The sequence below is a fragment of the Heloderma suspectum genome, chromosome 10 (assembly GCF_057233095.1).
Source record: "Heloderma suspectum isolate Gila_16-S chromosome 10, 16-S_ref, whole genome shotgun sequence".
NCBI lineage: Eukaryota > Metazoa > Chordata > Lepidosauria > Squamata > Helodermatidae > Heloderma > Heloderma suspectum.
In genome coordinates this window covers 8,549,311-8,576,166 of record NC_139467.1, presented here as the reverse complement: position 1 = coordinate 8,576,166, position 26,856 = coordinate 8,549,311, and the positions used below count along the sequence as shown (strand labels likewise).

General features: G+C 48.6%; 1 protein-coding gene across 1 annotated transcript; it reads right to left on the bottom strand.

Annotated features, from left to right (window-relative positions):
• Positions 1-1,293: 1,293 nt before the first annotated feature.
• On the bottom strand, positions 1,294-25,306 carry TGFB1 (transforming growth factor beta 1). The gene is made up of 7 exons (XM_084814975.1): positions 24,265-25,306; positions 11,823-11,977; positions 10,866-10,995; positions 8,152-8,229; positions 3,831-3,984; positions 2,803-2,959; positions 1,294-1,798 (listed from the first exon to the last, which is right to left on the bottom strand). The coding sequence occupies exons 1-7, from the start codon at positions 24,656-24,658 to the stop codon at positions 1,640-1,642; spliced, it is 1,227 nt and encodes a 408-aa protein (XP_084671101.1). The 5' UTR covers positions 24,659-25,306; the 3' UTR covers positions 1,294-1,639.
• Positions 25,307-26,856: the final 1,550 nt, after the last annotated feature.

The window sequence follows — 26,856 nt, the reverse complement described above, 5'->3', positions numbered from 1 at the left end:
TGATAACTCTGGGTCTCAGGGGGTGGAGGAGAAAGAGTCTAGAAAAAGAGTCTTGAGAAACTGTCTTGGGCACCACCACAACATGGCTGCCATGGCAGGTGTGTCAAAAGACAAGAAACTTGCCCAAAAGGCTGAGTACAAGGCAGAGGTGGGGTCTGGGCCCCAATGCACTAAAACCCTTTGAACCCACAGTTTTCAGCACCAACAGAAATCTAATTCACAGCAAGCCCAGCTGCAGTTAAGATGTGTTAATTAAAAAAAAAATAAGTCAGGCACTTTGGTGGGTGCCAAGGAAGATGACTGGGGGCACATTGGTGACCACGGGCATCACATTGCCTGCCCCGGTCTACATACTTCAACAGGGAGGGAGAGAAACGGGTCTCGAAGATTTTATCCCCACCTCTGGGAAGGCAAGTAGCAGTCATTATGGAACAAACGTTTGCAATCTGTAGATCCAGGTGGGAAAACTCTTCTTTAATATTACACTCAACGACGACAGTGACATCCCATTGCCCCTCACCCGACCCTGAAACAGCCCCTCCCTCCCCATCCTCGTCCCCCGCCTTTGACCCAGCATTGCATGAGTGCAAAAAACCCCCGTGCCGCAAGGAAGCCAGTCTGTGTTGCCCCTTCCGTTCCTGCACCCTCACCTATCAACAGGAAAGCCAGCAGCTGGCAGCCTCTCTGGCTGAGGAGGCGGAGTGATGTAGCCAGAAGGCGGAGCCAAGCAGTTAGTGGGCGGAGTCACTTGCGCCACAGGCACCTTATGCCACATTTCTCCTGTCCTTTGCATGCTCCTGTACCTGGCAAGAGACGCCTTCATGTAGAACGAGTGGCAGCTGTGACACGAGCTGCCTCCCAGAAAGGAGCCAGAGGATGGAGTTCGAGCAGAGCACACAGAGGCCTGTGAGGTTGGGTGGAGTTGAGCAGGAACATCTCCCCCCGCCCATCTTCTTTGCAAGGCAAAGGCCAGAGAACATCCTTCAGGTGACTGTGGCATCGTCCGGCGACCCTGGCACCTGCAGGAAGCTGGGACACTTTCGTACCATCCAGAGGGCAGCAGTTCTGACCTTCTGACATCTCAGTTATGCTGCTCTGGGCATTCTTCCAAAACCATGACACCCTGTGCCCTTCAGACCCCGTTTATGTTTCTTGACCCCGACCAGACTTTTCCACCATTTTGCAGAGAGCTTCTTGGATGCTTCCTTCATTTGCTGCTGCCCATGTTAAAAATCCAAGTGCCAGGTTCTTCTTCCAATGCGTACTTTATGGCGGTGTGTGTGTGTCTCTCTCTTTTCCGTTTTTTTTTTTTTTTTAAGAAATGACTATTATTATTCTTATAATAATTATAATTCTCTCAACATTTGAAGCAAAATAATTAAAAAGAATTCAAGATCTTCCACACAACCCCAAAACATAAATTTACAAAATAAAATAAAATAATAATAATAAATGTCACTGAATTAGTTTTTTTTCTTTTTTAAAAGTTTTTTTTTAAAGGCATGAGGTTTTGTGAAGGTGGAAAGGGTAGTCTGTCTGTCTCTTCTTCTCAGCTCCAGTCCCGGCCTATTCCCCACTCGTTTTTTAAGAAATTCCAACCCGCCCAGAATGGATGTTCCAAGTCCGTGAGTCCTTTCCCTCAGCTACATCGACATGATTTGACAATCATGTTGGAGAGATTTTCCACCTTGTATTGACGGCCGACGTAGTACATGATCCCCAAGGGCGCAAGCTCATTTGGGACGCAGCAGGGCGTGGCTGAGGCAGATGGGTTGTGTAGGTTGTAAAGAGATAGGACCTATCAAAATAAAACAAGAACAATCTATTTAGAGGTCTCACGTTCTGGACTGATCACCTTGGGGCAGGTCTGCTGCACAACTCGTCAAAGCATGAGGTAGCCGATCAGCCATGAACAATGGCCCATCAAGGGCTGGCCGGCTTGAACTGCCAATAATGCAGGAGGGGTTTATCAAGCACCTGGCCAGCCACAAGACATGGCTGCTGCTGGTGGGCTGCCTTTGGCGTGGTGAGTTGTAAGCTGAGCAGACTTGTGTGTCTTTTCCTGCTTTTCTGCTACATAACCTCTAGGTGGCACTGTGGTATTGCAGAATAGTGCAAATGCACAAGAGGAAATTATGCTTTCTTTCGCTTTCACAATTAAATGCCGCATTTTCCCTGCTCTAAAAAAACTTGCCAAAAGTGCTGGTTGGACACAGAAGCAAAACTGGAGGGTCACTACGTCATCTAAAGAACCTGTAAACAACCATGAGTAGGGAATGACGAGCACACAATAAATGCCTCATGTAGAAAAGCTTGTTGATAGTGGGAGTGGGAGGAGGAGGAACAGCATCCACAGTGCCCCGTCTTTGTCGGGATGGAAACTCAACTTTTCCACCCCAAGAGAAGACGATCATTGAAGGGGAGAAAATCTCCTCCTGCTGACACTTGTAAGATCAGAATTCACCACTCTCTGCGGTGGAAGAAGGAAGACAACAATGTTGTTCCTTCTCTCTGGTTCTCTTGCCCATTAAGTTCAAGCCCCCCCCACACACACACACACACCTGCAGGTGGGTTCTGGCACACATGAAGGATGGCTGGGTAATTGTAAGCAAGAGCCAAGGGAGCTCATCAGTTTATCCTACGCACCACACTGGGGCACCTGTGGGACTCCGGCTTTTCATCTGTTGCCAGGAAATTGGAGATCATGTTTATATCAGATATCAAAGTGGGAGATGGGGAACTGGGGTGCTGGGCAGGAGTAGAGAACATTTCTGGAGAAGCAGAGAGACTTTCATCCCCACCTTGCTGTACTGAGTGTCTAAACTCCAGAGGTAGGGGCAGGCTCCCATGCAGAAGTTGGCGTAGTAGCCCTGGGGTTGGTGGATCCACTTCCATTTCAGGTCCTTACGGAAGTCGATGTAAAGGCGCTGCACACAACAGTTCTTCTCCTCTGGTGACCTGGAGTAAAAGAACCCGAAAGGAATGAGATAACCAACTCAGGAGTCCTGACTGTCCTTCCATCTTCCTGATCTAAACCATAAAAGCCCCAATTCTCCTCTCTTCCAGCTTTGCAGAAAATCCTCTGGCAGCCACTGCAATCTCAGTTTTTCAAATAAGTCTCCAGGTCATATATCAATACGGTGGCAGTCCATGGACACCCATCCTCCCAATCTTCTTCTAATAATGAGATTGAACCCAAGTGTCCTGGCTTCCGGATCCTATTGCCACCAAATTTGCCTTAATGCCTACGTACCACCAGACCTTCTCAAGCAGCAGTTGTTTACCCCAGCAGTTGCCTTCATAAGAAGAGCCACACTGGGTCAGACCAACGGTCCATCTAGTCCAGCATTCTGTTCACACAGTGGCCAATCTGCGTGGTGGGAAACCGCCACGCAGAACATAAGTGCAACAGCACCCTCCCGCTTGCGTTCCCCATCAGCTGGCATACAGAGGCATATTGCCCCTGAGACAGGAGCACCACCTATAAGAATCACTGAAATGAAATCAATGGGACTGAAGCGTTTAAGTATGTGCTTTGGGACATAACTATATATTGGCTTTCGATCACTCTCCCACACCTGGTTTGCCCCAAGAATCCTGGGAACAGTAGTTTGGCCAGATGCTGAGAATTCCTCCAGCAAGAAAGTACTTCACACTTGCACTGTCCATGCTGCCAACCTAGTGGGGCACAAACTGACTTGGCAGTGTGGAGGTACAGGGCTGAAGTGCTTTAGTGCTGCCATTTGAGAGCCTGGGTACAAAACACATCCCTCTAATTAACTCCATGTTCACCATATTCTTGGCTCCCTCCTGATCCTGAACGACTTACTGGCCACAGTAGGTCACGTCCTGGGTAGATCGCTTGTGCCGGTGGCTTTGCAGAAGCTCTGCGCGCTCAGGCGGCATGGCCATCACCAGCAAGTAGGGCGACTGCATTGTTGCCAGGCTGATCTGCTGCTGGTCACCTCTCTTGGCTTTAGTCCCTGGAAAGAAACAAGCATTGGCAATGAGGCTTGTTGATTTGTATTTTATTTAAAGATGATTTGTACACTACTGTTCATAAAAGATATCACGTGAGTGTACAAATTTAAAATACAGCCACAAAACAACATTTCATTCAGTGTTAGCTCCTGAGGCTCAGTGCCAGTCAATGGAACTCAGGTGGGCAGAGAAATGCCCCCCAATAGCACCAGTAGTTGTGATGCTGTTCAGGGGATGCCAAATATATCTGGGGCACATCTGCCAGGCCACAAAGGCAGCATCCCCTAAGCACCACTGAAATTAGTTCAATGCAACCAAAGCATTTAAAGGTGCACTTTGGGGCCGAACTACACAAACAAACATATATTGGCATTCTATCCCTTTCCCGCTCCTGGTTTGCCCCAACAATCCTACGAACAGGAGTTTGGCCAGGTGCTGAGAATTCTCTAGTGGCCTCTGTTGCACAAAGACAAGATATTGACACTTGATCACAGTGTGCATAAAACCACTTGGTAAGCTGGTTTGTCTGTATTGTCCTGCCAAGGACAGCGGGTTACACGTCTCTGCATCTGATTGGAAATCCAGGGCAGAAGGAAAGGAATGGAAAGGGCAGGAGCAGGAGACCTTTGAATTGCCCCCTTTGTAAATGAATCAATGAGCAGATGATTCATGCAAGAGTAAATCAAGCCACACAATGGGGAGAAAAACAAAAAAATACCCTATACCCATAGCTTAGTAATCAACTGGCATGTAATTCAGCCTTCCCCAGCCTGCTGCCCTCCAGATGTGTTGGACTACAAGTCCCAGCACCCCCAGCCAGTATGGGAGATGTTGTCCAACACATCCGGAGGGCACCAAGTTGGGGAAGGCTGCTGTAACCTGTCGCTTGGCTGGCTTCACCAGAGCTGCTTGCTTTGGCAGCATTAACATGTAGGCCATGTGTCGTTGCCCACTATGATCAGAGGTGTGTGGGATGGTAGGTGTGTGTGGAAGAGTTTGCCCATCCTGCCTCGTGGCAGGGGATCAGAGGCATTGACTTCATAATTCCTCCCAACTCCATGACCTGTGATTTGGTATTCTTCAGCTCTGCACCCTGTGGAGCATGATGTGGGCCTGGCAAACAGGCCAGGGCAACCAAAATGCTGGCCTAATTTCCCCAGGGTGGAGGTGGGAAGGTAGGGCTTCCATTCAGGGAGCCGGGTGCAGAGGGAAATAAATGAGAAGCTCCTGCGTGCCAAAAGCCGCCACTCCCCCTCCCTGAGGAGGCTGCCTGCTGCAGCGGTACAGGCCACCTCTGCTCTGAGCATGTCTCCTGGCAATCAGGGGGCACGTCCACGATCAGAAACGGGGGCGGGTCGGGGGGTGGCTCCTCTGAGAGTGGGAAGTGCTAACCAGTGCTGGCTCCAGGTCTTGAGGGCCCTTGGGCAAGACACCCTCCATGGGCCCCCTCAGTGAGTCGTCCTTCTCACCACCACAGTCGCCAGCTGCCCTTGCTCCTCACCCTCTTCCTCATCATGGCTCCCACTTGCTTGCTTGACAGACAGAGAGCCAGGGAGCCAGGAGGCCACGGCCTCTGCTGCTGCTCCTTCCCACCACCAATGTTGCTTGGGCCAGAGCGAGAGGCAGGTGAACCAGCAGGCTGCACTGATGACGAGGAGGAGCGAGTCCAGGGGCCCCTGTTAGTGGGCCTTGTCAGTGGGCCCCTGCTGAGGTGTGGGCCCTCAACAGATGCCCAACCATGCCTACCCTTGACCCTGAAAGTAAAAAGTGTCAGGTGTGTAAATGTGAAAAGTGCCCATTTTAATTCAGAGGAAAAATTTCAAAAATAGCGTAGTAGGAAAAACTACATTCTGAAAGCAAAACTTTCTGGAGTTCTTAAGAGGGGTGTGCCAGCCACCGGACATACCATGGAATCAGCCCGGCCATGACCCTATCATGAAGACCTGCTCTCTCAACACAAGGGCCTATTTTTAGGTGACGAAACTCAGCTGGTGTTCTGGGCTGTGTGTGCGGGTACAAAAGCGCGTGCACTTTACGCTGCCCCCCAGAGAAGGTTCCCATCACGCTGGATCACGTGGTACACGGCATGATGGAGTCGCTGGAGCTGGCACAATACCCTGGCCCCATCCCACCCCGGCAAAAGGAATGGCAGGCATGTGTGTCAGGTCGAGGAGGTGCTCTAGGCTTGATTCCCAGAAGGAGGCAAGTCTCATCCTGAAGCCGGAATCTACCAGGACTCTGCTTGCTGACTGCTGACACCCAGCTCTTGCAAGCAAGAGAGGGAAGGGAAGGGAAGGGAAGGGAAGGGAAGGGAAGGGAAGGGAAGGGAAGGGAAGGGAAGGGAAGGGAAGGGAAGGGAAGGGAAGGGGGTGGCACAGAGAGAGGCTGAAAGAGGGCACTGTCGATTCGGGTGGCCATTTACACATTGCCGAAAAAGAGGGCCAAAGAGGCCACCCACACGTTGGCATGAAATTTGCCTAACGTTTAGGTCTCGATGCACATCGAGACAGAAAGACAATACATCTGGCCATGGAGGGGAAGACCAACCATGTGCCCTGTGTGCCTGTGGCCAACAGCAACTTCTGTTCTCCCTTCTTGGGGTCCTTTAGCATTAAACCAGACATGGACCGTACAGCCCTTCACATAGGACTGTCCTCTGATGGCCCTTCACACAGAGGACTGGCCTCTGTCAAGTAGGGCGCGCGGCCGCCCTAGCTCTGATTTGGGGCCAGAGGGTGTTTTCTCCAGCCCAGAGTCCCTGAGGGCTACTGCCAGAGAAGGTGCTGCTCTGCTGAATAAGCACAGGCACAGGATCAGGCTGCTGGCCAATCCAGACGCTTCATATCGCCTGCCCGTCGGAGGAGCTGATGTTGCACGCAGCCCTTTCCCTTTGGGGGCCCGAAGAGAGGCCTGAGTGCCATAATCATTGACGAGGCTCCCAGTTCAAGCTCCAGAGTCTCTGACTGGCTGAAATGAGCCAAGCCCATCCAGGCGAAAGGCCTCTAGCAGGCTTAACCTTCAATAATTCTCTGTTTAAATTCCAGCCTCTGCCACAGATGCCCTGGGGTGGTCTTGGGCAAGTCATTTGTTCCCTTATTTTCAGCTTCATTTCCACAGCCTATGAAACTGGGAAAAGAGCTGACATTGGAAGATTCCTATGCCAATATGGCTTGTACAGGAGCTGGGAACTGTGGCCTTGATATAACACAGATACCCCCTCGGAGCACGGATGTTGAACCTCTCTCAGTCCAAGCGCCAATTCCATTTTGGAGAAGCTCTCGGGGCCGCATTCTAGCAGTGGGTGAGGCCGGAGGCAAAAGGGGCAGGGCCAAAATAACAAAAATACCAGCACATTTTAACACAAAGGTCTTGCTGCCAGCAACTAAGCCTTAGGAGAGGAGTTTCAGAATGGAGAAAAAAATGCACAAAAGAGCCAAACATTCGGGGGAACTGGGAAGCAGGCGGGGACCCCAAGCTGGATTGGGACCTCAGGCCTGAGGTTCTGCACCCCTGCCTTAGAGGGACAGATGAGGGAGGGGCAGGTCAAGACGCTGTCATTGAGCTTGTGGTTGAAAGATCTGGGGCAAAGTTTATGCAAACAGCCTCCATTTAGCCAGAAATGAAAGCTCCCCTTTGGCCAGTTGCACAGGTACAGACTTATACTCTCTGGCTGAGTTTGGAAGATCACAGCGGGAAAAGAAGCCACAGTGGCTTCTTTTCCCCCATGATCATCCGGACCAGATCTCTCTCTCTTTCTCAGTCAGACCTACCAAACAGCTGTGAGGATAACATGGAAGGACCATCTATGCTATCCTGAGCACCTTGGAAGAAAGGTGAGATAAACATGTAGTAAAAGTCATGCTAATAATTATGAGGCTAAGTGAGGCAGCCATCTTAGGCATTAGATGTGGTACACCGTTTGGAGCGGGAGACTGACAGAGCAGACCCATGGGGCAAAATGAGTGGGGATATTGTGCACAAGTCCCACTGGAATGAATGGAAGCTGTGCAAAAGCCCCACCAGGAGTGACACAAAAGGTGGAACCCAATGTCCCACGCCCTTCCACTCTTGTTCCACATCTGGCCCCTGTTAAACACTGGATGCCAAGCAGGGCCTGAGACTGTCTCCCCAAGGGCAGCCAACCCTCACCGCCATCCCCCAGCCTTTACCTTCTACCTCCACTTTCAGTTGCTCACGGCTGCTCTCACAGGAACAGTGGGCACTCAGGCGGAATCTTCCCAGAGACTCTGAAATGCACAAAGACAAAGGTGGATTTTATGTCACGCTTGTAGCTCTCAGCAGGGGTGAGTGAAGGATTTGAACCCACAATCATGGAGGAACACACCTCGTGAAAACACCCCTCCCCTCTGTCAAGGCTGAAGACAGAAGTGACTCTGTTAAAAAGTAGTAGTAGTAGTAGTACAGCAGCAGCAGCAGATTTGTATAATGCCCAACTGCCAAATGCCCTCAGGGCAGTTTTCAATAATAAAACCATACAACAACAGCATAACCAAAAATAAATAAATAAAAACAATAATATAACAATACAAGTATCAACATTAGAATTAAACATTAAACACACTGAAAACAAAGGTACCTTTCTTCCCCAGAGCCCAGCTCAGGGGATGAAACAAAATGATCTGTCACATTTGGATCTGAAGCCAGCTGTGGGCAGCACGGCCTGGCTACCTCACCCAGCCGGGGATGTCACCGAGAAACTCCCCCTACCCCTACATTCAGGGCAGTCTGGGATTTCTCCTCCCCTTTTCTTACAAGAATAAGGTGGGGAATAAATGGACAAAGATGCATGTGGAGCGAGGACAAAACACAGCATGGGATCACTGCCTACAGCATGGTGTTCGATTTGCTGGCATGTCAGTTGCGGAGCTGGGAGGAAGCCAGGTGGTGAGGGAGGCACTTTGGGCGTTCTTTTCATATGATACCCATCTCCACCCTAAAGCACTGGACCCCTGCTTCTTAACCCTTTTGCTCCCCACTCATGCTACGGATGACCATCGCCCCCTGTTCGCCCCTAGGACAAGAAGGCTTCAGGTCAGAGAGGGGAGGGTGGTGGCATAGCAGATCTGAGACCTTTTAGCTCTCATTTTAGAAATTAAGCGCTCGCTACATGATCCCAGCCTGTGTCATTTTTCTTTGCTTTCCTCTTCTTTCACTGGCAACTTCTGTAAAGAAAACAGCCAAGGAGTGGCGCATGCTGAGCGTGCCTGACATAGGCTCACTTTTGATCCGGCATCTTCCGAAACCATGAGGCAGTGTGCCCAGGGCGTGGTGTGCCGACTCAGCAGGTTGCAGCATTGTTTTTTCCACAGCCCTCCCCTGCCCCTCCTCTTCCCCCCTTCACCTCAGGCACAAAAGCAAAGCAGGGAGAGGTTGCCCTACATTTCTGGCCCCTGAAGGAACAAGTGCCTGAGCACTTCTTTGGATGAATCTGCAGCACTCAGAGCCGTAGCTTGACACAGCCAGATCGACACCTCTGTGGCACTTAGAGCCGTAGCTTGACACAGGTGGATCTGCAGCTGTGCCAGAATGAACTGGTAAAATGGACTGTAACCCTTCAAATAGGCCTGACTGGGGTGTCATTTTTGAATGCCCTCCTACATTAAAATCTCACTACAAGGCATAAGTCCTTTGGGACCCACGCTGAATTTTTTTAAGCACCTGCAAAGAGAAAACCGGTACCTTAGGGTGGTGGTGAAGGTTCTTGCCCACCTTTCTCACTGCTATGCTCGTCCTTCAGACGGCAGAGGTGTGCATGTGTGTGTGGGGGGGATGCATGTCAACTGTTGGCATGCTTCCCCACAAAAAATGTTCCTGCACGAAGTAAACAAACACACCAGAGAGAGGAGTATGCGAAATCCGTCTCCCAGATTTGCTAATTTTCTGCATGCAAGTTGCTGCCATTTTAATGTGGGAGAAACCTTCAGTAATGCAGTCCTTCACCTGTAGTTTTGGGACCAGTTTCTAAATTCAGTAAAATCCAGTAGTAAAGCTTTTTCTAGACTACACCACTTCAAGCTATAGGTCAGGGAAATCACATTTATACCTGTCTAGCCTGCCTGAGGATGACATTCTGAAGGTTTAGGGGTGAAGTTCCCTATGAGGATAGGCTAAAGCATGGGTAGGGTCGGGGGCTTTCTCATGCATGTGTTTTGTTAAAGACCCCAAAAGGAGGGATGTGACAGATTGGTTTATGCCCTCCAGATGTAGTGGATGGCAACTCCCATCAATGGCCAATAGCCGTGCTGCCTGGGAATGATGGGAGCTGCCGTCCAAAACATCTGGAGGGCACCAGGCTGGGAAGGTCAGTTCATACGTTTGTGAAAGGTGCAGGGAGAGAGAAACTGTTCTCCTTCGGTCATAATGCCAGAGCTCAGGGTCACCCAACAGTTGGCAACAGTTTCAGGACAGATAAAGGGAAGTACCTCTTTGCACAAGTAATTAATTTATGGAATTTCACTGCTGCAAGGTCATGCTGAATGCTGGATTGCTGCAAGGACCTCTGCTGTGTTGCAGCCAGTGGGGTCTTACGCAGGCCACTCTCTCAGTCCCCGTGCAATTCCTCTGCATGCACTAACCTACCTGGCACCATGTCCTTCTCAGGACTGCGCACTCAGAAAACCTGGCTAAGCCTATGATGACCCCTCCACGCAGTTCCTTTCCTAAACATACACAGATTTCATCAACTTGTTTACTTCAATCAGAATTTGGTTAACGGTGATGCAGCATGGAGAGTGGTTGGGTTTTATTTGTATTGCTTGAGCACAGTGTACTTGAAGCTCTGGGAACACCCTCTCTCTCTAGTGGGCATATGGACGATGGGACTTCCCCACATTCTCACAGATTTAGCGTCTCCCTCGCTTACCTTTACTTGCAAGCCACACTCGGAGGTCGGCAGTGACGTCGAATGAAAGCCACTCCTTCTCACCCTTCAACTTAACCATGCGCCCATCCAGGTAGTACCAGGTAGAGGTGTTGCTGGAGTGTTGCTGTTGCTGAGGAGATGGAGAACAACAGAAAGGATAAGCAAAAGGAGGTTGAGCCCCCCCATATCTTATCAGGGGAAAGTGTACACAAAAAAATGTGCACGTTGGGGGGAAATTGTACAAAACAGCATAATATTAAGGACAATTGCTTGTAAAAAGGTATTTATTGGGTAAAATTGTGTAAAAAATGCATATATTAAGAAAAAGGTGTATACAGAATTTCAAGTGGACTTTGTTTTTTCAAAGTTGCAAACTGCCGCAGAAATGGGATGGAACAAATTTAAGATTGAAAATATGAGAAACTGAGACAAATTGAAAATGACAGATTCCTCCATCCTTACTTCAGACCAATGCAGGCAAACACTTTTGCAAATGAATATAATTTCCATAAATGTGCCTTCATTTTGCACAATTTAGACTATGCACAAAATTGGAAACTTTAAAAATTGGAATTGGAGCCCTCTTCCCTCAGATGCAGAATGGAAACACAAATGTACAGACTCTCTTCTGGAGCTGAATTTGCACCAAGGCTCTTTAGAAATAATCTGCAGGTCTTGTCTTCCATCTCAGAGACTAGCCCTGGATTTAAAGAGGAGGGTGCCTTTGAGCAGATGCAGACTGCATTCCCCCTCTCACCAATTTATGATCATAAACATCTCCAGCCCATGTGGAATTAGACTGAAGGGTTTCCAGTTACTTGTAGGCCTTTTTGATCCCCAGGAGCATTTATTTGAGGAATTCAGTCCAACATCCAACCTGTCCTTTCCACACCACACTGGACTCCACCCCCATTCCATCTGCACCCGCCTCTGCTGTCAGGGGCCCTCCCACTACACCTGGTAAAGCTCCAGCCGCTGATCCTGACCGGAGGCACGCATCCTCAGCTCAGCGCGATACAGCAAATTGGGATCATGGAGAGCAGTCCGGATCTGCGATATGTTGAAGCCAAAGTAGACACTGTAGTCACTCTTCTTGTAATCCCTGTAGCTTTCTGGACAGAGAGATAGGAAGCATGGGGGAATTTTACTAGCTTGTTTTTCTTTGCACCAGTTCCATTTCACACATGACCAGATTATTTATTTGCTTTTTGAGGATGTCTAGAGAAGATGAGTGTTAAATTGTTTTAAGTTTTAGTTTAAGTTTTAATTGCCAAAATTGTGTGTGTGTGTGCTTTGCAAAAGCATCTGGCAAAACCTCCACTCCTCTGCAAGGTAATTTAAGCCCTTTGCAAGAGTTTGGTTGCAAATCACTTAATATCAGAAACTTACAATAGGAGCAGCAAACAAAACATCAAGCTACTGGTGAGGTTGAGAGGACCATTAGGCTGCTAGATTCTGCAGTCCTAAACAATCCAGGGAGTAAGCCCCACTGGAGACAACAGGACCTACTTCTGTGTAAACATGCTCTGCAAGTTCCATTGAATTCAGTGGGACTTACTTCAGGGTAAATGTGCATAGGATCATGCTGCGTGCACATTTTGGTGGAACTAAGTTCCTTTATAATCAAGAGGATTTTCCTTTGTGCTGTGTTTTGGGACAGTGGTCAGCAGATTTCTGGCCTGGAAGATCTACTTTTTTTACTAGTGTCCCAAGATCCATCAACTGGAGACTGGTGCAAAAGACACACATTTAGAATTAAACAATTCTGCACACAAAAATTTGTTTTGAGTTCCAGAACTGAACACAGCTCATAGCCCTTCTGCACACAAAAATACTTCTGCTTTTTTTATTTCAGCAGGATAATTTAAGGCGGTGGGGGTGGGGGGAGTCATTTTGTTGCAGCTACCAGGAGCCATAAATCATTGGCGATGTACTGCAAATCACACAGCGATCTACTGGCAGATTGAAGATTAAACACCTTGTTTAATGTTGCTTAGGTTAAAAACAGCAACACATATTTTGACATTTATTCTGAGTAAAGCCACTTTTGAATGCTCCAACACTAAACAAAAAACCTTCCTGGAGGAAAAAAAAAGCAAACACATCAGCGAAAAAACAGTCAGGCCCAGCCCTCTGTGCTTAGTTTTCTACTTGAAGGGTTTTTTTCAATGAACAGGAGCAATTAAAAATGGACCCACACACACCCTGACAATCTGAATTTGTACACCTCTTTCTATTTTTTCTCACCTCAGGTGCAGAAAAAGGTAACCAAAACTACCAGAGAACTGAAGCAACTCCCCCACAAAAAAAGGCTATAACATTGGGGCTATTTAATTTAGAAAAAAGATGAGGGGGCATGATTGTGGTGCATAAAATTATACACGGCTTGCAGAAAGTGGACAGAGATCACTCCTAATGCTACAACCCAGTACAGTCATCTAATGGAGCTGAATGATGGGAGATTCAGGACAGATTAAAGGAAGTTCTTCACACAGTGCATAGTGAAAACTATGGGATTTACTTCCACAGGATGTAGAGATGGCCAACTTGAATAGCTTTCAAAGGAGATTGGACAAATGAATGGATGATGGGCTTATTAATGGCTACTAGTCATGATGGCTATATGCTACCTCTGGGATCAGAGGCCGTATTCTCTGAATGCTAGTTACTGAGGGAAACGAGCAAGAGGGCGCTCTTGCACTCATGTCCTGCTTGCAGATTTCCCACAGGCAGCCACTTGGCCACTGTGAGAACAAAATGATGGACTAAGTAGGAATTTGATCTGATCCAGCAGGACTCTTCTGATGTTATGCAGAACTCTGACACTTGACTGCCAACTCCTCCTGTTGCAAGCACAGATCCTTCCCTGGACGGGAGCGTTTGAGTTTTTTGGCTTGTTTGCACTGACTTGCAATTCTCCCCCACCTGCTTCAGTATACCACATCAGCACCACCTCTTCCAGGGGCATTGCTAGACACTCAAAAGTTTCAGGGTCCAATCTTTCCGTTGCCATCAATGGAAGGTTTTCTTCTAAGCTTAATTGCCATGGGATTTGCCATGGCAAGATTGCCATCCAATCTTTCCGTTGCCATCAATGGAAGATTTTTTTCTAAGCTTAATTGCCATGGGATTTGCCATGGGCAAATGGGAGGGATGGGGGGGGGGGTGTCACAGCACATATGGAAGGGAGGGTTAATGCTTCCCTCCCCCACTGTGATACTCCTGGAAATCCCCTCCAGCATGGCAGCCATGCTTAGGAAAATGGGTACCAACAGATCTTTTTCTAAGCTTATTTGCCACGCAGGAGGGGGTGAATTGCATCATGTGCAGAGTGCGATAAACTCTCCCTTCTGAGTCGCAATCCCCTTTGAAAATTGCCCTCTGCATGGCAATTACGCGGAGGGGTCAGGGAGTGGCATTGGCCCCACTGGACTCTTCAGGCTCCAGGGAATAGTTTTGGGGCTGGGACTGCATAGGCCCAGGTCTAGTAACATGTAGCTTGAGGCTATGGGCCTGCCTCTTCCCCTCCCATTTCACACACTGAAGCTTCATGCTTCCCAGACCGGCACTTGCTCCTCCAGTGAGGTTGCCGTCTGACCAGGAAAAAAAATCTGTCCTGTCCTGCTGCTGTGTCCTTAAAAGCTACTGGATGGGCAGAAAGCAGCATGTGAAAGCTCTTCATGGCATGGAGATGAGCATCAGCGCCTGCCAACGCTTGCCAGTCAAGCTGCCTCTGAAAAGCACAGAAGCATGAGCTGGTTCAGGAGGAGCAGCAGCAGCAACAGCTGGCACCCCATCATCTTCTCCATCCCATGGCTATGCCAAGCCCGAACTTGGGTGTTCTGGCAGAATTTTGTAGCTGCTGCTGGCAGGTAGAGTTTTGGAAATACGTGTTAAGTCAATTAATAGCTATTGGTAATCCCTAAGGCAGGCTTTTCAGCTCTGCCAACTAGGAGCACTTCGATGCTTCCCAGTTTTATGCTTGTGGCTCTCAGGGAAAGCAGCTGAATACTGAAGCCAAAATCAATAAAGGCGCAATCCTATGCAGGTTGAGACAGAAAAACGTCCTACAGCTCCCAGCATTCCCCAGCCAGCAGTGCTGGCTGGGGAATGCTGGGAGCTGTAGGACGCTTTTCTGTCTCAGCCTGCATAGGACTGCGCCCTAACAGAAGCAACAGCCAAGTGGCACCCAGGAGCATAAGAAACATGATTTCAGATACGTTCTACATTTATTACCCTCTACACCCATTGTCGCCCTTCCCATCCCCATCCCCGCCCAGGAGCGGATAGCTGTATTTCTGTGTCAAATGCAACCTCACATACATTCTGACGCAAATACCCCCATTGGGTTCAGCGGGACTTGAGCCCAAGGCAGTGTGCACAGGACTGCAGTTTCACCATTCAAAGACCATGGGAGAGGGATGCAGCAACTGCACAGTGTTCAAATTGCAGGGAACAGGACAGCCCCTTTAGCTACTGTTTCTAGAGGGCTATGGAAATTAATTGGTTAAAATTAGGGGACGTCAGGAGGTGGGTTTGGTGAAATTCATTGAGAGCCCCCTATCTTTCCCCCCATAACTGGGAGGGCTCCTGTCCAGAAAAGCAGTCTAGAATAATTTTAAATATATTAAATAAACAAACAAATTAAACAATAAACTCAGCCACTAGTCCTATCCCTTTGCCTTCTCTCCCTCCAGGTGTATTGGACCACAACTCCTATCATCCCCTAGCCAGCCATGCTGGGGAAGGCTGCAATAGGCGACCCCACTTTCCTCCTCATAGCAACCTGCGAGGAAGGTTAGACTGAAAGAGAATGACCTCACCAGACAATGAGTTTCATTGCTGAACAAGGATTTGCCAAAGTCTCTCTGGTTTGAGTCTAGCAATCCTAACCACTATGCCACGCTTGCTCTCTGAAAGCTAGCTGACACACCCCAGAACAAAAGCACCATCTTTTCAACTCTACGACACCATCACAGTGTCTATTTATGCTACAGGAAGAGTCTATTTTTAAGCTTCTCTTCCTTCTGGGATCAAAGGGGGCTTTGACTCTGGTTCCTCATCCCATCTCGTCCCACATACACCGGCAAATCAGCTGCCCTGCAAATCCTCCTCTTGGCAACCAAGGCACAATGTTAAGGGAAATCTTCTTCTTCAATTATGTGCAGTGCAACGGTTGACACAAGAAAACAAGATATTCCCATTTCATGTTAAGCAAATTAGGAACTGAGAGCATATGGCAGTAAGTGAGCTGGAGGAAGGAGACAGAAATTTGATAACTACACGACAAGCAGAAATTCTAAAGCTTTTTGGAAAACTTTCCCTAGGAATCCTGGCCCCCAGTCTCTCCTGATTCTATCGCTGACACCTTTTCATGTCCCTACTTCTACAGCAGCCTGGTAAAGAGAAATTTAGCATGTTCAGATTTCTTCTGGCCTGGAAATTTAAGTAGGGAGGAAAATTTTCACTTGCTTTATTCTGTTTTTATCAGATTGTATGTTAATCTGTGGTTCACCGATTTAGGGGCCTTTAACAAAGTGTGTTATACAAAATATAATAATAATAATAATAAATTTTTAAAAGACAAAAGAATAGGGACAAAAAGTGAAGGCAGCACTCTTTTGGGCTTCTATCTCAACCTTGTATCCATTACATTTCTCTGCTACCTTTTGACCCAGAGCTCTCAGGTTGCCAACTGATGAGAAAATATTGATCTAGCTTGCTCCTCTGCCTGTGGTATAGTGGCTAGAGTGTTGGACTGGGAGTCGGGAGATCTGGGTTCTAGTCCCACTCAGCCACAAAAGCTCATTGGGTGACTCTGGGCCAGTCACAGACTCTCAGCCCAACCCACCTCACAGGGTTGTTGTTGTGAGGATAAAATGGAGAAGAGGAGGATTATGTATGCCGCCTTGGGTTCCTTAAGGAGGAAAAAAGGTGGGATATAAATGTGATTATAAACAGATAGATAGACAGACAGACAGACAGACAGACAGACAGATAGAATACTGCCTGCTATAGGTAGAAGAGTAAGAGCTGGTTAAATAAAATTGGCACCCCTACAGAACTGTAAATAAACATCAGCCCTGGTTCTTTACAAATATATAGACACACCACTAAACCCTATTCCCTTCAATGAACCCAGAATGAAACCCAGGCTTTTCTAAGATTGCCAACCTTTTCCTGCTCTTAAAAGTTTTGTGAAATCCAGCTGAAATCCATCCTTTTCCCATTGCTGCTTCTGCATGCTGCAAAAAGGCAACAGCCCCTCATCTGGTAAATTCTTGCCTGTCATGCAACTGTCATACAACCCCCCAGGAGAAAAACACCCCAGTTGGCTGCCCTATTCACCTCTCACCATCACACACCCACACGCAAATGGGCATTGCTTCCCTATCGGTACTAAGAAGAGAAGTCAGGACTCTTGCCTCCCAACCTCCTGCTTCCTTTCTTCTAAGTTTTTGTGTGGCCACATGACTCTTGTGTGGGAAGACCACAACATCTTGCAAATTGAGGATTTACGTTTTACAGCTGAAAAGACAGAGATAAAGGTGTCTCCATTAAACAGGCCCTGCTTATCAGCCCAAGGAAATTCCCAAACTATTTTGGGACTTTCCAGCGTTACATCCCCAGAGATAACAGGATGATTAGGTTCTCTCTACTGACGCTGGGAGCAAATCATGTGTCTAACTGTTGGCCTCAGTTTCCCTCAGCTGTAAAATGGGGAGGAAAGATAAAGCGCTAAATGGGGTTTCCGCAGAATGGCCTTCCCCCATATAAACCAGCAAGTGCACTGACATTGTCAGCTGGGGCCTCCACCCTCAGAGATTAGGTCAGGGGCTACTAGCCTTCTCTGTTGTCTTTCAGACACTGGGTAAAAAACATTTTATCCCATTCCACCCGACCTTTTAGCAGTACTTTATCTCTCCTTATGGGGTTTATTGCTCTAAGGCTGGTGCTTTTGAACTTCTTAGCTGATCTGTAGTTAGTTGTCAGCTCTGAGCTGACTGTTAGTGGCTTTTCATTCCATTTGAATTGCTTTCATTTTGTTTGTTAAGCCAGCTTGGAAGCTATTTGCAGAAATTCAGGGTATACATTTCTTAAATAAAGGAGTAAGTGAACCAGAAGGCGAGACAATTTTTCTCAAATCTCATAGATCCAGATGCTCCTAGCTCTTCTGCATCTGGAAGGAGGCTCAGGTAATAACTCATGTGGCCCCATCGTACTTTCAGGGAGAACACATTGGTGGGGCACACTGTCTCTCCACCCCACAATATATTCACGTGAAGCAGTTTGGGGTACACGAGGAACTACCTTGTGCCTTTGACATTCAGTGTTACCATATGCAGGTGACTGCACTTTGTCAGGCCTGAGGGATCTGAAAACCTCTTTGGCCCTGCACTTTTCATGCCCCTCCTCCCTTATCTTTAGGGGTAGTCAGGGCTTAAATTATAAAGGGGGCAGAGTAGGAGGCCCCAAATGAAATCCGCAAACTGCACCTCACTCACCCGAATTTTAGCCAGATCATCTGCTCCCTCCCCAGTAGCCTTCTAAAGAGAAAAGGGAAGGGGGCAGGAACAAAAGGTCAGCAAGCTGCCACCCCACCCCGGAATTTGGGTAGTATTATCCTGCTTTAACCCTGGTTAGCTGATTTTAATGGATTCAAGGGGAGGGTACAGGAGCATATTCTCATTGTTGTTGTTGTTATTATTAAATTATTTACAAGATTTCTATACCGCCCTGTGTCTAACAAGATTCCCGGGCAGTGAACAATAATAGAACAGAGAATAAAAATACAGAAACAAAGTATTTAAAATAAGATTATGTCACTCAAACTGTGGCTGGTCCATCAGGGGGAGGATTGTTTAAATGAAAACATCTTCAGCAGGCACCAAAAACAAAATAACATTGGTGTCTGCCTGACATCAACAGGCAGGGAGTTCCACAGGGAGGGAGCCAATACACTGAAGGTCTGGCTCTTAATGGACTCCGAACAGACCACAGGCCCAGCAATTTTGTGCTGGCTTAGCGACTACCCCTCATACTGCCTTTTTTTAAAAATTGCCCCCTGTGTTTAATGCACAGAAATGAAGCAGCTGAGAGAGTCTTTTGTCTCCCTGGCAGCATCTCCAGGCCTGGGAATGCTCTGTCTGCTGAAATCTCTCTGTGTGTGTGTCAACCTTGCTGCTAGAGGGCGGGCGGGCGGGCGGGCGGTGGGGGGGGGGAAGCAACACAATGAAGCAACCCAGACAGGGGGCCCTTCTTGCCATGATGAAAGCCCACAGAGGTGCCTGGCCATGGAGTTCCTGCTTATCTGTTTCATACACGCCCACCATTCCTGTTACGCTGGAGAAGCTTGGCTTGATCTCTGTCATAACAGGAAACTTACCCACATGACGGCCACTTGGGGTTGCTACCTCGACCCCTGTCCTGTGCTGTGTACTGCTGACTGCTCTCATTTGGGGGCTGTCTCGCTACTTTTGGACATGGGAAGGGCTACCTGGGCTACTCTGTGGTGAAGGAAAGGCACTCTGCGCATGCTTGAAGGCATTCTTCGTTATCATTTTTTCAGCACTTCGGGGTCTTTTTCTCTGTGGAGGGAGGCCCTGGGCACAACCAGCAATTTCCCCAAGCACAGGGGTCAGGAACCAGAGGCATCTGAGCCAAATAGCTCCCCTCGCCCCGAGCAATAACGCCTGGCCTGGCCGACCCAGGGGGCATGGAGGGAGGAGCATCTGTGTCCACAGACAGGGGTGGGGGTCATGATCTTGGCACTCCATAAAAATCTAGGACATAATAGATGCTGCTTCCCCCAATCTGGCACCTTCCAGATGGGCTACAGACCTCATCATCCCCAGCCAGCATGACCCAGTTGAACACATCTGGAGGCTGCCATGGTGGAGAAGGCTACCATTTAAAATATGATAACAAGATGTGGAGAAAGTGGATGGGGGGAGAGAAATAACATTTGTTTTCTCCCTCTCCCATAAGACTAGATCTTGGGCTCACCCAGTGAAATGAGTTTGCCATAGATTCAGGACAGGCCAAAGGAAGGACTTCTTCACACAAGACATGATTCCTTTTATGGGATTTGCTGCCAGAGGTGTGGTGATGGCCACAGGCTCAGATGACTTGAAAAGGGGATCAGACAGGTTCATGGAAGAGAGACATCTTTCAGTGGCTGTTAGTGGCCACGATAGCTAAGCAGAACTTCCAGCTTCAGAAGCAGCCTACCCTGGGATACCAGTTGCTGGGTAAGGCTGTAGTCATCATGCCCTGAATGTGGGCTTCCAGGAACCATCTGGCTGTCCACTCTTCAGGCCAGGATGCTGGGTCTACGTGGATCTTTTGTCTGCCAGTAGGGAAATTCTTAATTTCTTACGTAGTCGCTGACCAGGGGCATCTAGCACTTGGGGGGTGGGGAAACTTCTTTTTGTTTGTGGCTCTCAGACTTTCTACCTCAAGCTATAGTAACTGGAAATACATGCTGGGAGAGAGACCCTGCTAAACTCTGCCTGGTCCCAGGAAGAGTTAAGAACCAGTGGTATACCACCAATCATGTTAAGAGCACAGCTTTAAAATATTGCCACAGGGCTGGCCCTACCATTAGACAAAGTGAGGCAGTTGCCTCAGGCGGCAGATGTTGGCAGGCGGCAACAAGGAGCTGGAGCTGTGTGCAACACAGCTTTCCTTGTGCCTCCTAAGCTAGCTTGCTGCCTTCAGGTATGGTAGTGGAGGACACTGTCCCACACCAGCACTGAAGATTCAGATCTTGCTGTTCACCCCAGGCAGCAAAATGTCTTAGGCCGGCCTTGCACTGCCACCAAGTGCAGCTTCTGCCATCATGGCAGCATTATGATGGGAAAAGCTTGTATGCAAGTCTTAAAGGCACAGGCACCTTCTCAGGGCCCTGGAGACTAAGACTGTCAACAGCTGTTAGCTAAAAGGAACCCCCATGTACAGAAGCAGTATACCTCTGGTTATAAGATACTAGAAATAAGTAGCAAGGGCTGGGGTGGGAAGGCCATACTCTCTGTGCCTTGCTTGTGAGCTACCAGAGCCGTCCAAGTGACAGACTGTCAGACTGTCAGATGGGCTTTCGTCTGATCCAGCAACGGAACTTGGAAACTTGCCATTCAGTGGATTTGGCTGGCTGCTTTGAGTACACGAAATTTATTTGGATGCTGAGGGTTAGGAATAAAGTTACCAGCTTTTTTCTTCCTTTCTTTCCTCTGGCTCTGCTTCTATGCTTTTAACAGCAGTCTGACACACAGAAATTTCGCAGGTGACATGGCAGAGGGGGAAGCATTCTTCTGGCCTAATTAATTCCAAGCAGAAGGGATCTGACGTATGCAGCCAGAGACTGTACCCATTGTCTTGGCCCCAACCAACTGGCACGAGTCGGTGCTATCCAGCATGCCATCTTATCTCCGAGAGACTACACGAAACATACAAGCTTCCACCTCTGCCTGGGGCTGTAGTTCCGTTTAGGCTGCACGCCAGCCACTCCCAGTCAGGTAATTACACCCCAAAACAGCTTGAGACGGCTGCAGTCTGGGTGGGATCCTCTGATCCGTGAGTTAGAGATGGATCTTTTCACATTCTGGCCTCTTTGGGCTCGGTGACCCCCCCCCTTTTATTTATCCTACGCTTGTGTCTCTTGCCCCCTCCCTGCTGCTCCTGGAAGCTCTTGGGGAATTCAGGTTGCTATTTTTCAGGTAGCAGGAACAAACTGCTAAAGAAGGTGGAAAGAAAGCCAAGAGAGCCATCCGCTTCCCAGAAAGTGTTGCAGAGGGCCAGAGAGAGCCAATAAAGACCCAATGCTTGGGTTGCCAACTTTTTTTTTAAACTGGCCCTGCTTGTGTGCCTTTAGCATGATGTGCAATCACTGACAAGGTGATACATTTTGTAGCACAGAGGTGCAGTGATGGGGAAAAGCTTCCCCTGTTAATTTTGTCTGAGTCAAGCTGCTGTTAAAGCCACAGGAACAGGGCTATTCAAAAAACGTTTGCAAGCTGAATAAATGACTGAATATGAAAAGGAAGGTGCAAATATTGGCCTGCCGCAACTATTGGCAACCCGGAGCCTTCAGGGAGAGAAATGGTGAGGCTACCCTGGGAGCTGCTGAGCCCTGCAGTTTCACAGGAAATAGTAAGATCTGACTATCCAATCTCCTTTCACACACCCCTCCCCAACTGCTCCTCCCCTTGTGGAAGGCTGATTTTGCAAAAATGGCTCCAACCATCAAAAGAAGAGGCCTTCTCATGGTGCTGCCTTATGGTGGGGGATTTGCACAACCAAAGCACCACAGGCTGAATCCTCATGCAACCAGAAAGGAAGTGGAAGACTGAAAGGATGGGCGTGTGTGTGTCTCTCTCTCTCACACAAACACACTCACTTAGTGCTAATAGGGGTGATAGGATTGAATGGATCTTAAGGCAGTACCAACCAAAAAGCTATTCTGAAGGAGGACCCCATACACCTGTTCCTAAAAGCACCGGTGAGAGCTCAGAAATTTGAGCCAGGGTTCAAACAGGTGTCAGTTTTTTGGATGTGTGACCTAATAATGGCCTCTGAGCATGTGCAGAGTCTACTTTGCTGACAACTGAATGCTGGCAGCTTGCCCCCCTAATCCCCCTGCTCTACCCCAAGTTTCTAGGGCGAAAGTAGGGCTGCCAGCCTGAACACAAGCATACTGCTTAAGAATAAGACCATGTAAGATGCCATACACCGGGCCCATTTAGCCAAGCCTTGCCTGTGCAGACTCAATCGTAGCCGCTCTCCAGGGTTTCTGCTACCTGACATCTTGGTGCTCGTGCGCACAAAGCACGTGCTCCCTGAGCTGTGATTCCGCCCTGCAGCTAGTATTATGTTGCTCCACCTAGTAAAACTGTTTTCCATCTGGTAGCCAATATGGTCAGCTGAAAAGGCAGTAAGCTCTGGATTCTGCCAGGTCTCACTGTCCCAGGTTTTGCCTCCCCCAGCTCTTATGGGCCACGTTTTTTGGAATAAATAAAAGAAATTGGCAACACAACATCAAGGGCCTGTCTTCACGGACACCTCTGTGTATGGTGGCCACAGCAAACAGCTCAACCCATGCCAAGTTCCAGCTCTGGCAGCAGCAGCCACCCCCCCCCCCAAGCAGCTGTAAGCATCTTCAGCTCCGCCTTGACTTGGCAACCATTGCTACTCCGTCTTTGCGCTGCTCTCCTTCGTTTCTGTGGGTCTCCCACAGGAGAACCCTTCCTGGTGCATGGCAGCCTTTGTCGCATTACCTTTGCCAGCTCCACAACTGGCCCCGTGCCTTTAACAGCACCCAGATGCGCAGATATTCAACTGGAGAAGCGTTTCCTGTCACTTGATCGCATTGTCAGAAAAAATTCAACCTGTTAAATCTTGCTGGGATGCTATTAAAGGCACAGGAGCAGGGCCAGAGAAGAAGAAAAAGAGAGAACCCTGGTGGAATTCCCTTTGCCACAAGGCATTGGTGGGAAGTACTGAATTAGTTCACAAACGGTCCATGTTTTAGAGTCAAGAGTAGCACTATCCTATAGGGGGGATGGGGTGGGGTGCAGGGGAAGTTCTGCTGATCCTACCTCCAGTTTGTATTGACATCTCAGGAACATAATAACCCATCACCAGCGTTCTCGAACACCTTCTCCATCTCACCTATTCTGGCGCTGTGTGTGTGTGTGTATTTGCTTTCTCACTTTAACCAGAGAATGTTCAAAAACATTTTTGCTTATGTTCTAGATGCACACCCTTTACCACCCCATCCCAAAATTTCCATGTAGGTAACAAACATTTCCTTTTCTCTTTCATCCTTTAAATAACACTGTTATGATAAATCAATACTGTTCCCATTTTACAGATGGGAAGGCCAAGAGGCCAGTCCTCCTCCCAAGGACACCCATGGGTGTCTTTCAGTCCATATGTAGCAGCCTTCCAGGTGCTTAACAACTTCCCTCTCCCTCTCCTGTAGCCCCATGCAGACAGCAAAATATAAAGTTTGCCAAGGCCCCAGCAGGCCATCGTACACTTGGCAGGTGCTCTGACAGTGGGTCACACATTGCACAGGCCTAACCTTGCCTAGGAGGAAATGACCACCTTTTAAAATCCGTCCTGACCCTCTGCCTTAATAGCCAATATTGAGAAATTAAGCAGGTGAAACCCTAACCCTCACTTTTATCTCCACACACCAGGGAAGACTTTCACCCACTTAATTTCTCTGTGTCAGGCTGCTAATGGGACAGGAGTAGGTAGGGTCAGTAATCCCCCACCCTCCCATGTTCCAACCAAGTCCTGGTTCTTAGGCTTGCTCTAACCATTAGATGTCATTGCCTTCACTCCTATACACACAAGCATACACTTTCTGTCCACCCGCCCTCTGTTCTAGTCTCACCGTGATGGGGAGGCAGCATGTTGAACCTGTGCACCTCCTTGGCATAGTACTCTTCCTGGGACGTCTCCTTCGGGTCTTCGGACATCATTTCCTTGATCACCTCCAAAGTGCTGTTGTAAAGTGCCACAATGTCATCGGACAACTCTCGTGACTCAGTGTCTTCCACCTCAGGCGGGCTGGACAGCTTGAGCTTGCTGAGGATCTGGCCCCGGATGGCCTCGATTCGCTTGCGTTTCATCATCTCCATGTCCAGCGTCTTGCAAGTGGAGAATGCCAAGGTGCAGCAGAGGTGTTCTAGGGTTAGCAGCAGGAAGAAGAGCCAGCCCATGGCTCGGCCCCCCGCTGCAGGAGAACCGCTCTGCCTGCCACAGCTTCTTGAAACCAGCGTCTTCATGCTTCCACCTTTTAGCTTCTGCTCTTAGCTCAGCGGACCAAATAAAAAAATCGCCCCTTCTTGGCTGGGGTTTCTCGATGTTTTCTCAGTCCTCCCTTAAGCCTCCTGCGCCTGCATTTGATAAAGTAGGCTGTTTCCTACGAAAGCTCCAGCTGCAACTGACCATCGAGTCTCTCTAAATATAAAGTGACTTCCCCCCCACCCCTGGAACTTGCTGTTTGAACTGGCTCGGCCTTCTGGGCGGCCAATTTTCAGAGGTGACGGAGACTCACCTTCAGCTGCGCAGAGGCTGCCTGGCACCAATGTTGTCCATACGCAAGGATGCCAGATGCGCCCAGGTTCACCCTTGGCACCACACCACGTCAACCCGAATGCCCATTGCCTGGGGAGGTCGACACCCTGTCTCTCCGGTTTGGGTCAAAGGATCCTTTCTTGGCAGAGCAAGTGGCTCAAGAGTCAAGTGGCGCCCAGACCTCGCTGGAATGTGGCACACTGTAGAGACCTGGGCCAAATCCAGCGTCAGGACTGGGAGATCCCGAGATCGGTTGCGCTCCGATTGCTGCCGTCGCTGCTGTTGCTGCTTCTGCCCTGAAGCCAGCTGGCCCTTCTTTCTTCCTCTGCAGGAAAGGCTGTAATTTTACCACTCCTGCTGGGACTTGCTGACTGCTTGGAGGTTTTTAAAGCGTTTTTTGCCTCTCCCCAGCGCCAGCTCCACCCAGGAAGTGAAGGAGGGAGTGAGCATTGCTGTATATAACTCCTTCACCAGGAGAGACAACTGGACAGCTACTCTGGCAAAGGCAGTAACTCTTTCTTTCTTTCTTTCTTCCTTTCTTCCTTTCTTTCTTTCTTTCTTCCTTCCTAGATCTCCTTTTCTTTTTTTCCTTTTCTTTTCTTTATATTCTTTCCATCTCTCCACTCTTCTGCTTTCACCACATGCCTGAGCCAACCGCCTCCCTGAAAGAGAACAAACAAACAAAAATATTCACCGCAAGGCAGAAGTGATGCTATGTAGAGACTAAACACACTCACAGTCTCTCCTGTCAAGGGTCATTTCTTGTTTTTAAACGAGTGCCCTTTATTACAGAAGATTAGGTAACACACGCATTGCTCCTTACTTGGGGCTTCTGTTCGAAGGCATTGCGCTCAAGAATGCCTAGAAGTTGCACTTTCTGACTTAGGAAGATTTGGAAGGCCTGGATTCAAGTTCTGCCTCTGCCAGCAAGTCATTGTGAGGCCTGGGCCTGGCATTATCTCAAGCTAGGCCCAGAGAATGTTCTGAGGTGACATAATATTGTTATGTTGTTAAAGCTAAGCAGGCCTCGGCCTAGTCAGGACTTAGATGAGAAACTGCCTGGGTTTCTGATGGAAGTTTTCCTGAGAGCACACTGCGATATTTCTAATAAATTATTATCAGTATTACGACTAAGCACTTGTACAGCATTCAGGTGTTCAAAGAACTTCACGTACATTACCTCAGTCTTCAGGTAGGCCAATTACATCACTGTCGCCTTGTTGCAGGCAGAGACTGAGGGGAAGAGAATAATGGCACACCCAGTGTCATCTTGTGAATTCATGGCTGAGGTAAAATGTCAAGCGTCCCACTCTTAGCCACTACACAACAGCAGCGCTACATGGAAAATAGAGAGCCAGTGTGGTAAAAGCAGCAGATGCAGCCAGAGGAGACCTGGGTTCAAATCCCACACTCGACCATAAATATCACTGGGTGATCTTGGGCCAATCACCGTCTTTTAGCCTTACCTACCTTACAGGATTGTTGTGAGCCTACATGCCACCCTGAGCTCATTGAGAGGAGAAGTGCAATAAAAATCAAATAAATGGGAAGGAATTAAGTTCAGGTTCAGCATGGCCTTGTATCGGAAGCAGGGCAGCCCTCATCCCCTGCCAGATCTATGATCCCTTTTTGCCGCTTCTGTCTGTAACCAGATTCCACAGGGCTGGCTTCTCGGGGGCGGGGGGGGGGGTGTATGTACGTTTGACATTCACCCCCCCCCCTTTCCTGATAGAAGGCGCCCCACTGCATGCCAAGCAAGCGGGCAATTCCAGCCATGGCAGCATCTGAGCTATTTCGGAGCAGCTGTGTCGGGGAAAGGGGGTTTGGCATTGTGTTACGCCCAAAATGAATCCAAGCCACATTACATGTGGTGAGATCCAATTCTGGGCTGCAGATTTGTGACGCT

Bases quoted from the DNA above. Each gene is read 5' to 3' on its own strand.
- TGFB1 (XM_084814975.1), bottom strand. From the start codon at position 24,658: ATGAAGACGCTGGTTTCAAGAAGCTGTGGCAGGCAGAGCGGTTCTCCT. The intron at 3,985-8,151 runs GTAAAGGCTGGG...GTTTCTTTCCAG, and splicing joins ACTGAAAGTGGAGGTAGAAG to GGACTAAAGCCAAGAGAGGT. The intron at 1,799-2,802 runs GTGGGGATGAAA...TTATTTTGATAG, and splicing joins TAGACACTCAGTACAGCAAG to GTCCTATCTCTTTACAACCT.